Here is a 15,185-nt window from a genome sequence, read left to right as displayed (position 1 = left end):
TCCACGTTTATTGTCGATAATGGGTCCTTTTAAAAATCTTTAAAAAATCCACGTTTATTGTCGATATTGGGTCCTTTAAAAAATCCAAGTTAATTGTCGATATTGGGTCCTTTAAAAAATCTTTAAAAAATCCACGTTTATTGTCGATAATGGGTCCTTTTAAAAATCTTTAAAAAATCCACGTTTATTGTCGATAATGGGTCCTTTAAAAAATCCACGTTTATTGTCGATATTGGGTCCTTTAAAAAATCTTTAAAAAATCCACGTTTATTGTCGATATTGGGTCCTTTGAAAAATCTTTAAAAAATCCACGTTTATTGCCGATATTGGGTCCTTTAAAAAATCTTTAAAAAATCCACGTTTATTGTCGATAATGGGTCCTTTTAAAAATCTTTAAAAAATCCACGTTTATTGTCGATATTGGGTCCTTTAAAAAATCTTTAAAAAATCCACGTTTATTGTCGATATTGGGTCCTTTAAAAAGTCCACGTTTATTGTCGATATTGGGTCCTTTAAAAAATCTTTAAAAAATCCACGTTTATTGTCGATATTGGGTCCTTTAAAAAATCTTTAAAAAATCCACGTTTATTGTCGATATTGGGTCCTTTAAAAAATCCAAGTTAATTGTCGATATTGGGTCCTTTAAAAAATCCACGTTTATTGTCGATATTGGGTCCTTTAAAAAATCTTTAAAAAATCCACGTTTATTGTCGATATTGGGTCCTTTAAAAAATCTTTAAAAAATCCACGTTTATTGTCGATATTGGGTCCTTTAAAAAATCCACGTTTATTGTCGATATTGGGTCCTTTACAAAATCTTTAAAAAATGCACGTTTATTGTCGATATTGGGTCCTTTAAAAAATCCAAGTTAATTGTCGATATTGGGTCCTTTTAAAAATCCAAGTTAATTGTCGATATTGGGTCCTTTTAAAAATCTTTAAAAAATCCACGTTTATTGTCGATAATGGGTCCTTTAAAAAATCTTTAAAAAATCCACGTTTATTGTCGATATTGGGTCCTTTAAAAAATCCAAGTTAATTGTCGATATTGGGTCCTTTACAAAATCTTTAAAAAATGCACGTTTATTGTCGATATTGGGTCCTTTAAAAAATCTTTAAAAAATCCACGTTTATTGTCGATAATGGGTCCTTTAAAAAATCCTCGTTTATTGTCGATAATGGGTCCTTTAAAAAATCCACGTTTATTGTCGATAATGGGTCCTTTAAAAAATCCTCGTTTATTGTCGATAATGGGTCCTTTAAAAAATCCACGTTTATTGTCGATATTGGGTCCTTTAAAAAATCTTTAAAAAATCCACGTTTATTGTCGATAATGGGTCCTTTAAAAAATCCACGTTTATTGTCGATAATGGGTCCTTTAAAAAATCCTCGTTTATTGTCGATAATGGGTCATTTAAAAAATCCACGTTTATTGTCGATATTGGGTCCTTTAAAAAATCTTTAAAAAATCCACGTTTATTGTCGATATTGGGTCCTTTGAAAAATCTTTAAAAAATCCACGTTTATTGCCGATATTGGGTCCTTTAAAAAATCTTTAAAAAATCCACGTTAATTGTCGATATTGGGTCCTTTTAAAAATCTTTAAAAAATCCACGTTTATTGTGGATAATGGGTCCTTTTAAAAATCTTTAAAAAATCCACGTCTATTGTCGATAATGGGTTCTTTTTAATAATCTTTAAAAAATCCACGTTTATTGTCGATATTGGGTCCTTTAAAAAATCCAAGTTAATTGTCGATATTGGGTCCTTTTAAAAATCTTTAAAAAATCCACGTTTATTGTCGATAATGGGTCCTTTTAAAAATCTTTAAAAAATCCACGTTTATTGTCGATAATGGGTCCTTTAAAAAATCCACGTTTATTGTCGATATTGGGTCCTTTAAAAAATCTTTAAAAAATCCACGTTTATTGTCGATATTGGGTCCTTTGAAAAATCTTTAAAAAATCCACGTTTATTGCCGATATTGGGTCCTTTAAAAAATCTTTACAAAATCCACGTTTATTGTCGATAATGGGTCCTTTTAAAAATCTTTAAAAAATCCACGTTTATTGTGGATAATGGGTCCTTTTAAAAATCTTTAAAAAATCCACGTCTATTGTCGATAATGGGTTCTTTTTAATAATCTTTAAAAAATCCACGTTTATTGTCGATATTGGGTCCTTTAAAAAATCTATAAAAAATCCACGTTTATTGTCGATATTGGGTCCTTTAAAAAGTCCACGTTTATTGTCGATATTGGGTCCTTTAAAAAATCTTTAAAAAATCCACGTTTATTGCCGATATTGGGTCCTTTAAAAATCTTTAAAAAATTCACTTTTATAGGTCTATTTGAGTCCTTTTAATAATTTTTAAAAAATCTAGGTTAATTCGTCGATATTGGGTCCTTTTAAAATCTTTAAAAAATCCTCGTTTAGAAGTTTATTTGGGTCCTTTAAAAAATCTTTAAAAAAATCCTTTTTTCTCCTGAATTTTAATTTAATTTAAAAATTCCCCCTGATTATCCTTTTCCTTAAATTCTTCCAAATTAAAATTTTCCTCAGGCAGAGAAAGTTGTTGTGGTGCCTGGCGACTGCTCCTTTCAAAGGCGCCATTACAAACTCATTCTGGCGTAAAAGTGAGAAGAATCCTTTCTTCTACTTTTTCTCTTTTGGCTGAAGTGCTTTCAATTAAGGTATCCTTTTCCGATACATATATGTGTGTAGTTACATGGATATCCTGCAATCCTTTGTTATATTTGGCAGTTAGGAATAACAATTTCAAAGACAAGACCAACCAACAAAAATGTGTCTTTCCAGCCTCCATGACGGTCTGAGTGCCTGCTAGGCTGCTTTCCATGATGCTTAATTTAGCTCCGTATTCGTATGTGCCTGTGTGTGTGAACTGGCAAGCGTTTGCCTAGCTGCTTTGAACTAAGAAAGACATTGTCGAAATAAAAGGCGTCCTCCCAATTCTCGAAGCCAAACAGACGCGCACACACACACACATATATGAGAATCAACGCACGTGTATTGGCTTTGCCAGGATTGTTTCTTCTTCTTCTTCTTCTCCAATGAACCATAATTCGTTGGGCGCCAATATATTCACGTATTCGCATTAATACCTTAAGTCTTTTACGCAAGTCGAACGTTAGTTATGCTCCAGTGGAGGATGTTTGGAAAGAGCGACTGAAGAAGATAATGGGAAAGTGTTAGAATGTATAAATAGGTATATTAGGGTGGTACGAGAATCTACAACATAACTTGTAGGAATTTGGGGAAATTTTTCTGAATGTGGTCCACCCTAATGTAAGTGGGTTATTTTCACATCTTTGCATTGTTTTAAGTATTCCACACGCATTCATTTATTGGTTTAAGTTGAAGCACTTAGGCATTCGCTTAAAATACAAAATACAACGAGGTGCTGCCAAATAATTTTATTTGGGACTTTAAAGGGGAACCAAAGCGGATAATAGACCTGGATTTTTTAAAGATTTTTAAATTGGCCCAAACCGGCCAATACCGTGGATTTTTTAAAGATTTTGAAAAAGACCCAAACCGAACAATAACTGAAAATTTTCCAAAGATTTTTAGAAAGGCCCAAACCGACCAATATTTTTGGATTTTTAAAAGAAACACCCAAACATACTAATATTTTTGGATTTTTTAAATATTTTGAAACCAAACCGAACAATAAGTGAAAAATTTCTAAAGATTTTTAAAAGGACCAAAACCTACCATTAAGCCTTGATTTTTTAAAGGATTTTAAAAGAACCCAAACCGACCATCAATCGGTGACTTTTTAAAGATTTTTAAAAGGACCCAGTATTGAAAATAAACGTGGATTTTTAAACGACCCAAATAGACGTGGTGCTTTTAGAGATTTTTAAAGGACCCGCATAGGCCTCTAATATTGGATTTTTTAAAGATTTTTAAAAGGACCCAAATAGACTTCTAAACGTGGATTTTTTTAAAGATTTTTAAAAGAACCCAAACAAACCTCTAAACGTGGATTTTTTTTAAAGATTTTTAAAAGCACCCAAACAGACCTCTAAACGTGGATTTTTTTAAAGATATTAAAAAAGACCCAAATAGACCTCTAAATGTGGATTTTTTTAAAGAATTTTAATAGGACCCAAATAGACCTCTAAACGTGGATTTTTTTAAAGATTTTTAAAAGGACCCAAATAGACCACTAAACTTGATTTTTTTAAAGAATTTTAATAAGACCCAAATAGACCTCTAAACCTTAATTTTTTAAAGATTTTTAAAAGGAACCAAATAGACCTCTAAACCTTAATTTTTTAAATATTTTTAAAAGGACACAGACAGACCTCCAAACATGGATTTTTTAGAGATTTTTTAAAGGAACCAAATAGACCTCTAAAAGTGGATTTTTAAATATTTTTAAAAGGACACAGATAGACCTCTAAACATGGATTTTTTAAAGATTTTTAAAAGGACTTAAACCGACCAATAATCCTGGGTTTTTTAAAAGGTTTTAAAGGGACCCAAATAGACTTGTAAACGTGGATTTTTTAAAGATTTTTAAAAGGACCCAAATAGACCTCTAAACGTTGATTTTTTAAAGATTTTTAAAAGGGCCGAAATAGACCTCTAAACGTGGATTTTTTATAGATTTTTTAAAGGACCCAAATATACCTCTAAACGTGGATTTTTTAAAGATTTTTTAAAGGACCCAATATCGACAATAATCCTGGATTTTTTAAAGATTTTTTAAAGGACCCATTATCGACAATAAACGTGGATTTTTTAAAGGTTTATAAAAGGACTCTAATAGACCTCTAAACGTGGATTTTTTAAAGGTTTATAAAAGGACTCTAATAGACCTCTAAACGTGGATTTTTTAAAGGACCCAAATATACCTCTAAACGTGGATTTTTTGAAGGTTTTAAAAAGACCCAATTGTGGATTTTTTTTAAAGAATTTCAGAGGGACTCAAACTGACTAATAATCTTTGTTTCTTAATGATTTTTAAAAGGACAAAAAATTGTATTTTTTAAAGGTCGGAGGAACTCAAACCGACGAATAATCTTTGATTATTTAAAGATTTTTAAAACGACCCAAAACGACCGATAATCTTGGATTTTTTAAAAATGTTTAAAAAGACTCAAACCGACCAATATACTTTGAAATTTTAAATGGACCCAAACCCACTGATAATCTTGAATTTTTTATAGATTTTTAACCTATCTGTGATTTTTTAAAAATTTTTAAATATGCCCAAACCGACCGAACGATTTTTTGAAAGGACTCAAACCGACCAAAAAGCTTGGATTTTTTAAAGATTTTCAAAAGGGCCCAAACCGGACAATAATCTTGGATTTTTAAAGGACCCGAAACGACCAATAATTGTGGATTTTTTAGAGGCTCAAAATCGACCAAAATTACTTACACCCACCAATAAGCCTGGATTTTTTAAAAGGAGTCAAACAGAATATTTTGTCCTTATTACCTATTATCCGTATTTTGTCCCTCTAAAAACCTTTAAAAATCCACGTTTATTGTCGGTATAGGGTCCATTCAAAAGTCCTTAAAAAACCCACATCTATTATCGATATAAGGTTTTTTAAAAAACATTTGTAAAAAATCTTGCGATTTTGGGTCATTTTGAAATCTTAAAAAAATCGGCGTTTATTGTCTCCTATGAATACTTTTGAATTAAGTTCTGTCTTCATTGAGCCCACTTTGGACTTTTCTAAAAAATCTTTAAAAATCCACATTTATTATCTTCTCCGGGTCCTTCTTAAAAAATCTAAAAAGTCCACGTTGGATCCTTTCAAAAAAATTTTAAAAAACTTAAAAAATCAAAAAACTAGAACTTGAATCGAACCTGAAGAGTTTCTAGTGTATAATTCGCATATGCTAATTTGCAATAAGTTCGAAATATATACTACTTTCCAGAGAACGGCCCTTGTAAGCCATCATCCACACCAAATATGCCTGATGAGCCGCTTAACCAACGGCGAAACGCGTCGCATAGTGATGAGTGTGTGATAGTGTCTATCTGGCTTTCCTTTTCACTGCAAATTTCAGATTATTAAGCTCGTCTCGAAAGAGAAATCAAACACATAAATCATAAAACATATGATCTTCGCCTTAATAAGGCAAAACTCAAAAAAATTCACGTCCTTAAAAAAATTTAAAAAACATCCAGATTGGGTCCTTCTAAAAAATCTTAAGAAAAATCACATTAGGTCCTTAAAAAATATCTTAAAAACTTATTTGGCCCTTCTAAAAAATCCATGTTTATTGTCTTCTCTGGGTCCTTCTAAGAAAAATCCTAAAAAAAATACCAACGTGGAACTTCTAAAAATCTTAAAAAAATCACGATATGTTTTTCTAAAAAATCTTTAAAAATTCAACTATATTATCCTCTTTAGGTCCTTTAAAAAATCCTAAAAAATCTACGTTGGGTCCAACTAAAAAATCCAAGTTTAGTACTTGAAAAATATTTTTAAAAAAATCCATTGTCTCCTCTGGGTCCTTCTAAAACACCTTAAGAAATCACGTTTATTGTCTTCTCTGGGTCCTTATAACAAATCCACTTAGGTCCTTCTAAAAAATCCACGTTGGGTCCCTTTAAAAAATCTTTAAAGATCTACCCATATTGTCTTATTTGGATCCTTTCGAAGATCTTTAAAAAAATTCAAAATCACTGATATTTTGGGTCCCTTTTAAAATATTAAAAAAATCAACATTAATTTTCGATATTGGGTCCTTTTGAAAATTATTTAAAATCCACCTATATTGTCTTCTTTGTCTCCTTTTAAATATCTTTAAAAAATCCACGTTTAGAGGTATATTTGTGTCATTTAGAAAATCCAAGTTTATTGTTAATATTGGGTCCTTTAAAAATTCTTTGAAATATCCACGTTTATAAGTCTATTTGGGACCTCTAAAAAATCCACGTTTTGCCGATGTTGAATGCTTTTGAGAATCTTTAAAAGATCCAAGTATTTTGCCGATGTTGAGTCCTTTTAAAATTTTTTTGAAGATCCACGTTTTTGTCAATGTTGGGTCCTCTTGAGAATCTTACAAAAATCCACGTTTTTGTCGATGTTGGGTCCTCTTGAGAATCTTAAAAAATCCACGTTTATTTTCGATATTGAGTCCTTTAAAAACCATTAAAAAATCCACGTTAAGAGGTCTATTTTGGTCCTTTAAAAAAATTTTAAAACATCCACGTCAATTGTCGATGTTGGGAGTAGTGTGCTTATGGGGATGTTGGGAATTCACCACGATTTATCACGGCAAATTCTATTGGGGATGTTGATTTGGGTAAATTCACCACGGTGAATTTTAATGGGGATGTTGTCTTGGGAATTGTACCACGGCAAATTCTATTGGGGATGTTGATTAGGGTAAATTGTCCACGGTGAAATATATTGGGGATGTTGTCTTTTGCATTGTACCACGTCAAATTTTATTGGGGCTGTTGGCGTTGGTGTTGCTAGTTTTAATATGAACTACTAGATGGCGCTAAGTTTAGCGCAGACACAATCCAAAACTGTGTATGGGATGGTGAAATTTCAAGTTTTAATATTCACCACTAGCAGAGACACCCTCCGAAAAAAAAAAAAAAAAAATGTATTATGATCATATCGAGTGGGGCTAAAGAGATTCACCATGTGAGAAGTGAATATAGCAGAAACACATCTGAAAGAGGTAAGTATCGAAGAAAATCATTTTATGTAGATGGCTCTCAGAATGCTTTTATATAGTCAACATGCTGATTACTGCAGTCAAATGTGCTTATTAATTTATTTGAAAACATATATTTCAAGAAATCGACTTCAATAAATGTGATATATTATAGAAGAGTTTCAATTGATAAATATGCTGCAATTATTGATATTTCAGGGGTTTTAATTTCAGCATAGATGAAAGTATAAATGAAAATATAGACAAAGAAATGACATCGAAAAATTCCGGAATAATCAAGTGAAATTCTTGAAAAAAGATAACGAAGTCGAAAGACAAAACTAACTTTTCGTTGTACTTGTTTTAATTTGTCTATAATTTTAGCGACTCAAAAATGTTCAGTTATTCCCATCGAAACGATATAGGCGACATCTAACGGTGAGTTCCATCCATACTATCCATAAATTATGTTGTAGCATAGACACACTCCAAAACTATTGAAATATGATCATATCGAATGGGGCTAGAGAGATCCACCATATGAGAAGTGAATATAGCAGAGACAAATTTGGTTAGTATCATAGTCAACAAGAAGATGTGTGTTCTATTATTTTGTCCAGATGGCTCTCCAGTCATTTCCCTCGAAACGATATAGGCGACATCTAACCACCAATTAATGTTGTAGCATATACACACTAAAAAAATGCTGCTGTAGCCAATCAAAGCAAATTCTTCTTGTGTGGACAGGCATTTTGATACATTATATCGATCGCTTTTTGATAGTTTTGTCGATGAAGAATTTGTTTACATTATGTAGCAATTTGAGAGAATTGAAACTGAAAGAGTTTCATGACAAACCCTGCATCAATTCGGTATTGAAGATTGAAGGGATTTGAAGAAGGAAACACCATTGTTTACATTAACTAACAATTGGATTTCTGTGAAATGGATATGAGAATTTGGGGGGAAGCGTTGTTGCAGAGTTTCATGACAAATTCTGCTTCAACGATAGATTGGAGCATGAATGAGAACATGCTTAATTATGCTCAAAATTAAAAACTCTAGTAACTCTGTAATATTGTGAAATTCGCGTTAAATATTCGTATATATAGAAGACAATTTCAAGTAAGGCTCACAGTATAAAATTAAACATTGAAAGTGATATTATGGCGAACGCAGATTTAATAAACTTATTCAATTCTTTCAGTTATAAAAAAATAATAACTTTGAAAGAAATGGAGGATAACAAAGAATACAACATCCATGGCGCCTTTAGAACAAATACAAAATATGGGGAAAGAATTGTGCTGAAAATTAATGATGCTATCCTCTATTTGCCGTCAAGATTCCTCTCGCTGGCGGATGAATACATAAAAGAAATAGCTGGTGGGGGTTATTCTGTGACGAAAACTGTGTTGAAAGATGGAAGCGGAAAGAGTCTTTACAAACTAGAATTAAAACATTTGGATCAGCCAGATTATTTTTATCAACCATATTTAACATAAACTGAAAAGTAAATAAATATTTTGTTTGAAACTAAAAATTGCAAGCTGTTTTCATTTTAATGTGTACAGAGAAATATTTCAGTTTATTAGTGAAGCTTTAGAAAGGAAGATGTCTCTTCTTAATAAGGAAGACGAACGCTTAAAAACCTTTGCTCGCTGGCCTTTAAATTATCCAGATCCCAAGACAATGGCTGCAGTAGGACTTTATTATACTGGAGTAGGAGATATTACCAGATGTTATTTTTGTAAAGTAAACATTCATAGTTGGGATCAAACTGATTGTCCTGTTACTGAGCATTCAAGGTTGACATATCGTTGCCCATTGCTGGAAGGGCGTGAAACAACTAATGTCCCAACTATTTCAAAAAATTGGAATTGTACGCCTTCTGAAATTGGTGTAGATGTTTGTGGTCGTGGAGCGAGTAAATGTTCAACCATTTTCTTATTATTGTTCACTTTCATTACCTTTAATGCTTTAAATAAAGTTTTATGCAAATAATACAGTTGCTTGTTTTTATTTATTAACTTTATTAATTTCATCGTCTAGTATGTAGCCAAGTTCTTTCCAGTTTTGTTCAATGAATACAAATATCTTAAATATATTATTTATGGCACATTTAAATCTAGTGTCCAAATGTATAGGACAGTTTGTAAAATAATTTTGGCAAGCTCGAAGTTTCATATTATTTTCTAAATTTATAATGGTAGAATGAATATATTTCTGTAAAAAGATTTTCTTTTCTTGTCCAACGACAAAAATATATTGATAATTGTTCAATGGTGTAAGAGCTTTCTCGACATCATTATAATTTTTTTCTCCATCCGTCCAATCTAAGCCATTCACATGTGTCTTGGTGTAGGCATTTGTTCTGCATGCTTCCCCAGTAAGTTCTTTTATATTAAAAGGTGGGCGAAACAAAAAATAATCTGGAACAACAGAAGCACCACACATAAATGATAGTTCCTTCACGAAAATACTCTTGTGGTTTCCATGGCAATATTGAAAATCAACCAGTGCAATATCCGATCTATTGATTTCAATCATCTTCTTTGGAAAGTTGAATTTGAATGGAGAGGATATCATCGATGTTGGAGTATTTATAAAATTTTGTTCATGTCCAATAAAAACTTTAAACAAAGATGTCCACAATTGTATGTATGAAATCGTTGATCTCTTTTATAATTGTATGTAATAGCTGGTCCCAAATAGCGTAAAACTTCTATCGGGGGTTGAAGATTACCGAAACTGTCGTAATAGTCGATATTATTATTGATTTTATTATATGCCACCCAATGCGTGCCAGGTCCACTGCTAACATCCAAATTTATGATACCACATTCAATTCGATGTGGTTTCTTAGGTAGATTATCACGCATATAAACACCTCTAAAGTGAGGTATATATTTTTTCCCAAAAAAACTAATATTTACATCGGTTAGAGGACCTTTGGGTAGCTGCTTAATTAGTTTTTTGGAGTTTTATTTTCATCAACATAAATTCCATAGCCCTTTTTATATGGTTTGAGATAGAGACCTTTACCCATAGCTATAGCTTCTATTGTTTTGTTATGTCTGGTTTGTTCATCCAACTCTTGTTTGGCTTTTTTTGCATTTAAAACGGCATTGGTAATTGCTGAACTACCCGATGCTAAGGCTCCCAATGCTCCTAATCCAGTTAGAATGGGAATGAGAGGAAGAAATCCACCTCTTTTGGGCACGCTTATTACTCGCGGTATAGCGACCTTTGATTTTTTTCCTCGAAACGTCTTTTGTATTTCATGTCTGGCTATTTTTATGGCTTCATCAATATCAGTTGGTTTTTTGCTTTTAAGGGAACTTGTAGCTTTTTTTAAAGCGTTTTTAAAAAGTTGTTGACCCAATATTTGTTTGGGGTTTTTATTACCCATGCCTAGCTTTGTCTTAGCCTTCATTATGTTAGTTACAAGATATGCGCTAATTTTTTCTCCAATGTTACTATTTTTCGATTTTACTCGCTCCCAAGCCCGTTCAGTTAGTTCACGATCAGCAATGTGACGTTGTTCAATATCTTTATTTTGTGAATAGGCAATATCGTGTGCTCTACACGCTGCATCTAATGGATTAATACCTTGATCTCCTCTTTGAATACGTTTTTCTAGCTTTGTTCCAGGTCCACAAAATTGATATCCTGGTAAATGAAGTTCAACGGGTAAAGAGTTAATCAACTTATTTACCAGTCCTCCTCCTTGAACGTGTTTCTTTCTAATAAATCGCTTCGTGTTGTAAACAATCATTTTATACTTTTTAGCGGGACGCTGAACGAAAGAAATATCGATATTTGATTATATTATAAATATGAATGTTTTCTTAAAACTACTCATTAGTTTAAATCATGAGATTACTGGAACAACAAGCTAAAATAATTGTTCAAAATGTGGATTTTATGCAAAGAAAGACCCCCCGACATAGTACTTTGCTGCCTGATTCTATACGAGCCTTAATAGTAGGACCATCAAATTGTGGAAAGACTAATGTGATGCTTAGTTTGATAGAAAGCCCCAATGGATTAAAATTTGAAAATGTTTACATTTACTCAAAATCGCTGTATCAGACAAAATATGAGTACCTAAAGAAACTGATATCCACTACAAAGGGGATGAGATTGTATACATTTAATAACAATGACGATGTTATACAAACGGACGAAATAAAGCCAAACTCAATCATGATTTTTGATGATGTTGCATGCGATAAACAAAACAACATTAAAAATTACTTCAGTATGGGGCGACATAAGAATGTTGATTCGTTTTATTTGTGTCAAACATACACACGTATACCAAAACATTTATTGCGTGATAATGCGAATTTTATAATCGTGTTTAAACAAGATGATCTGAATTTAAGACATATATTTAATGATCACGTCGGATGTGACATTAGTTTTGAAGATTTCAAAAAAATTTGTCATGAATGCTGGAAGGAAAAGTATGGATTTCTAACGATTTCCAAGGATGACGAAATTCACTCTGGAAGATACAGAAAAGGCTTTCATATATTTATTCAACCTTAATATTATTTAATGTATTTGCAAATGTTAATTTATATTAGTGCACCTACAGCCATGGAGGAGGAAATGCTGAAACGGCTTGTTAAGTCCAGAAATGTCTTGAAAAAGAAATTTCAAAGCATTAAAATGGGTGAAGAAGCTAAAACTACAGAATTGAAAAATACTTTCAAACCAATAACGGAGCCAATAAACAAACTACTAAAGCTTTCAACTGAAAATACTTCCAAAATGATTATGCCTAAGAAAGAGAAAATGGAAATGTACAGAGATTCTATTATTACAAGTACACCCCTTAAGAATTATAAACCAGATGTTAAGTTAGATTCCAATGCATTGGAGGGGTTAAAGCATAAAGTAGATTACACACAAAATTTCGATTCCTTTAATACATCACAAGACGACGACAAATTTTATTCCAACAATGAGGAACCTATGAATCTATCATTCTTGAAGAAAATTAAAAAACTAGATGTAGTCTATGGTCCACACAAAGATAACAATGGAGAATGGAGATTTGGGGACCAACCACTCAAAATAAGCAATGAAAAGATTATGATTGGAAATAAAAATTGGGCATTAACACCCGGTTTGTTTGAACTGTTGTTTTATCAAGACCCCAAGAACTATGATCATACAGAACTCGATATTTACAAAACAATATTATTAGACACAAATGCGCATAAAATAAACTATGAATCTAATGGACGAACAAAGTCCAACAGGGGACAAAAATATAAGAAAATAATAAAAAATATAATAGAGGATACTCACAGCGGCAAAGGCTTACTGACAATAAATCCTGGTAAACCCAACTATATATACTGGGACGATCCCAACGAATTGATAGAACGATTAAAGCTGTTGTTGGCATCACAACAAGCCGGAAACAATAACCATACTAATGAAATTGTTTCTATTATCGAGGAACTGCGAGAAGGAAATATAATATATTAAATAATACTCTCAAGGAGCATACAACATATGACTGTTGACAAGTTTGGACATCATTACAATCAAAAAAATCAATCAATAGCAGTGAGAGAAAATGTTTCGAGATTATTGGGAGTCAATATTGATGAAGATAACAACCTTAACGTGCAAAATAAAAAGATTAGGAATGTTGCATCTCCAGCAGAAGGAGCGGATGCGGTCAACCAAGCATACGTACATACGCAAATCAAGCACATTCAAGAAATTTTAAAGAAAAATTTCATTCAAGAGTGCACCTTCCTAAGAGAAGAAATATCACAACTCAAACGTTCACAAAACGAAATATTTAAAGCCTTATCGCAAGCTCCATTCAACTCACCAGCTTTAATATATCATACCGAATAAAACAATGGAAAAGCGGGGTTTGGTAAATGAACTTCATCATCAAGCACGAAAAAACTTTCCAAGACGAAGGGTTATTACAAAGGGTATTGATGATCTCTGGCAAGCAGATTTAGTTGAAATGGGCAGTTACTCAAAAGCAAACAAGGGGTTCCGATTTTTGTTAACTGTCATCGATACATTTTCGAAATTCGCATGGTGTGAAGCCCTTAAAACAAAAACGGCAACGGATGTTTCTATGGCTTTTGAAAAAATCTTACAAAGAGGAAGAATTCCAAAAAATTTGCAAACCGATGATGGAAAAGAATTTTTCAACACAGATTTTAAAAAACTAATGCAGAAATATTCCATAAACCACTACTCCACATATAGTGTATTGAAGGCCTCAATTGTTGAGCGTTTTAATAGAACTTTGAAGTCGCTAATGTGGAAGGAGTTCAGTTATAATGGGAATTATCTATGGATTGACGTTTATAGAGAATTGGTTAAACAATACAATAAAACACCTCATCGAACAATAAAAATGGCCCCTATTCAAGTAAATTCATCGAATGAGAAGGCATTGTTGCAATCTGCTTATAACCACTTAAAAATTTTTAGGAGACAAAACTTTCGTGTGGGTGATCATGTACGCATTAGCAAATATAAACATCAATTTGAAAAGGGATACACGCCAAATTGGACTACGGAAATATTCAAGATAAGAACAATAAGAATAACAAACCCCGCTACTTATTTATTAGAAGACTATGAAGGAAATCCCATCCAAGGATGTTTCTACAAAGAAGAACTTTTACCCACAAAATATCCCAACACGTATTTAGTTGAGAAAATTTTAAAAACAAAAGGTAATAAAGTCTTGGTTAAGTGGCTGGGATTCTCAGACAAACATAATTCATGGATAGATAAGAATCATATCATATAATCTTAATATGTAGATATACAATATACAAGCATATATTTAAATAAATAAAAACCCATATATACGTATGCATATTTTGTGTTTCAATTATTACGACAAAGAATTTTGCAATGTCAAGAACGTTTACTGTGTCCGGTAAATCTCCAATTCTACATTCAACATATTTACCCCCAATTGAATTGGGAAATAGTAGTTATGAGTGTTGCCTAATAGATTTCCAATCATACAATTCAATACCCAATGTGGATAATGATAACAATCTCTTTCACATTGGAGACAATATTATAAAAATACCTATAGGATCCTATGAATTGCAAGATATTGCGAATTACTTGGAAACGGAATATAAAACTATCCACGAGAATAGATCCATTGAAATTAAGGCGAATAATAATACGCTAAAAGTAGAAATCATGTCTTCTCATGATCCTATTTACTTTGATAAAGAAAAATCTATAGGCAAGCTTTTTGGTTTTACCGAAAAAATCTTAGAATCTGGGAAAAAACATACTTCAAACCTTCAAGTCGACATTTTAAAGGTTAATGCCATACAAATACACTGCAATATTGTAACTGGATCATTCATGAATGGGTCGCCAACGCATATTCTACATGAATTTGCTCTTAATGTTCCTCCGGGATATAAATTGGTAGAGAGACCAATGAATCTCATTTATTTACCAGTGAACGTCAAAGAAATCGGTCGTCTGGAGATA

At 32.1% G+C, this 15,185-nt stretch overlaps 1 protein-coding gene across 1 annotated transcript in view; it reads left to right on the top strand.

Moving 5' to 3' along the window:
* The window catches only part of LOC131806273 (uncharacterized), a 33,632-nt gene extending 30,999 nt beyond the window's left edge, over positions 1 to 2,633 (top strand). Inside the window, exon 4 of the mRNA XM_059130244.1 lies at positions 2,562 to 2,633. Within this exon, the coding sequence (XP_058986227.1) occupies positions 2,562 to 2,633 (72 nt within the window). The remainder of the gene's footprint in view (positions 1 to 2,561) is intronic.
* The last annotated feature ends 12,552 nt before the right edge of the window (positions 2,634 to 15,185 follow it).

The sequence above is a fragment of the Musca domestica genome, unplaced genomic scaffold (assembly GCF_030504385.1).
Source record: "Musca domestica strain aabys unplaced genomic scaffold, Musca_domestica.polishedcontigs.V.1.1 7, whole genome shotgun sequence".
Lineage (NCBI taxonomy): Eukaryota > Metazoa > Arthropoda > Insecta > Diptera > Muscidae > Musca > Musca domestica.
The sequence above is the reverse complement of the archived record's forward strand: the minus strand, read 5'-3'. Positions and strand labels throughout refer to the sequence as shown.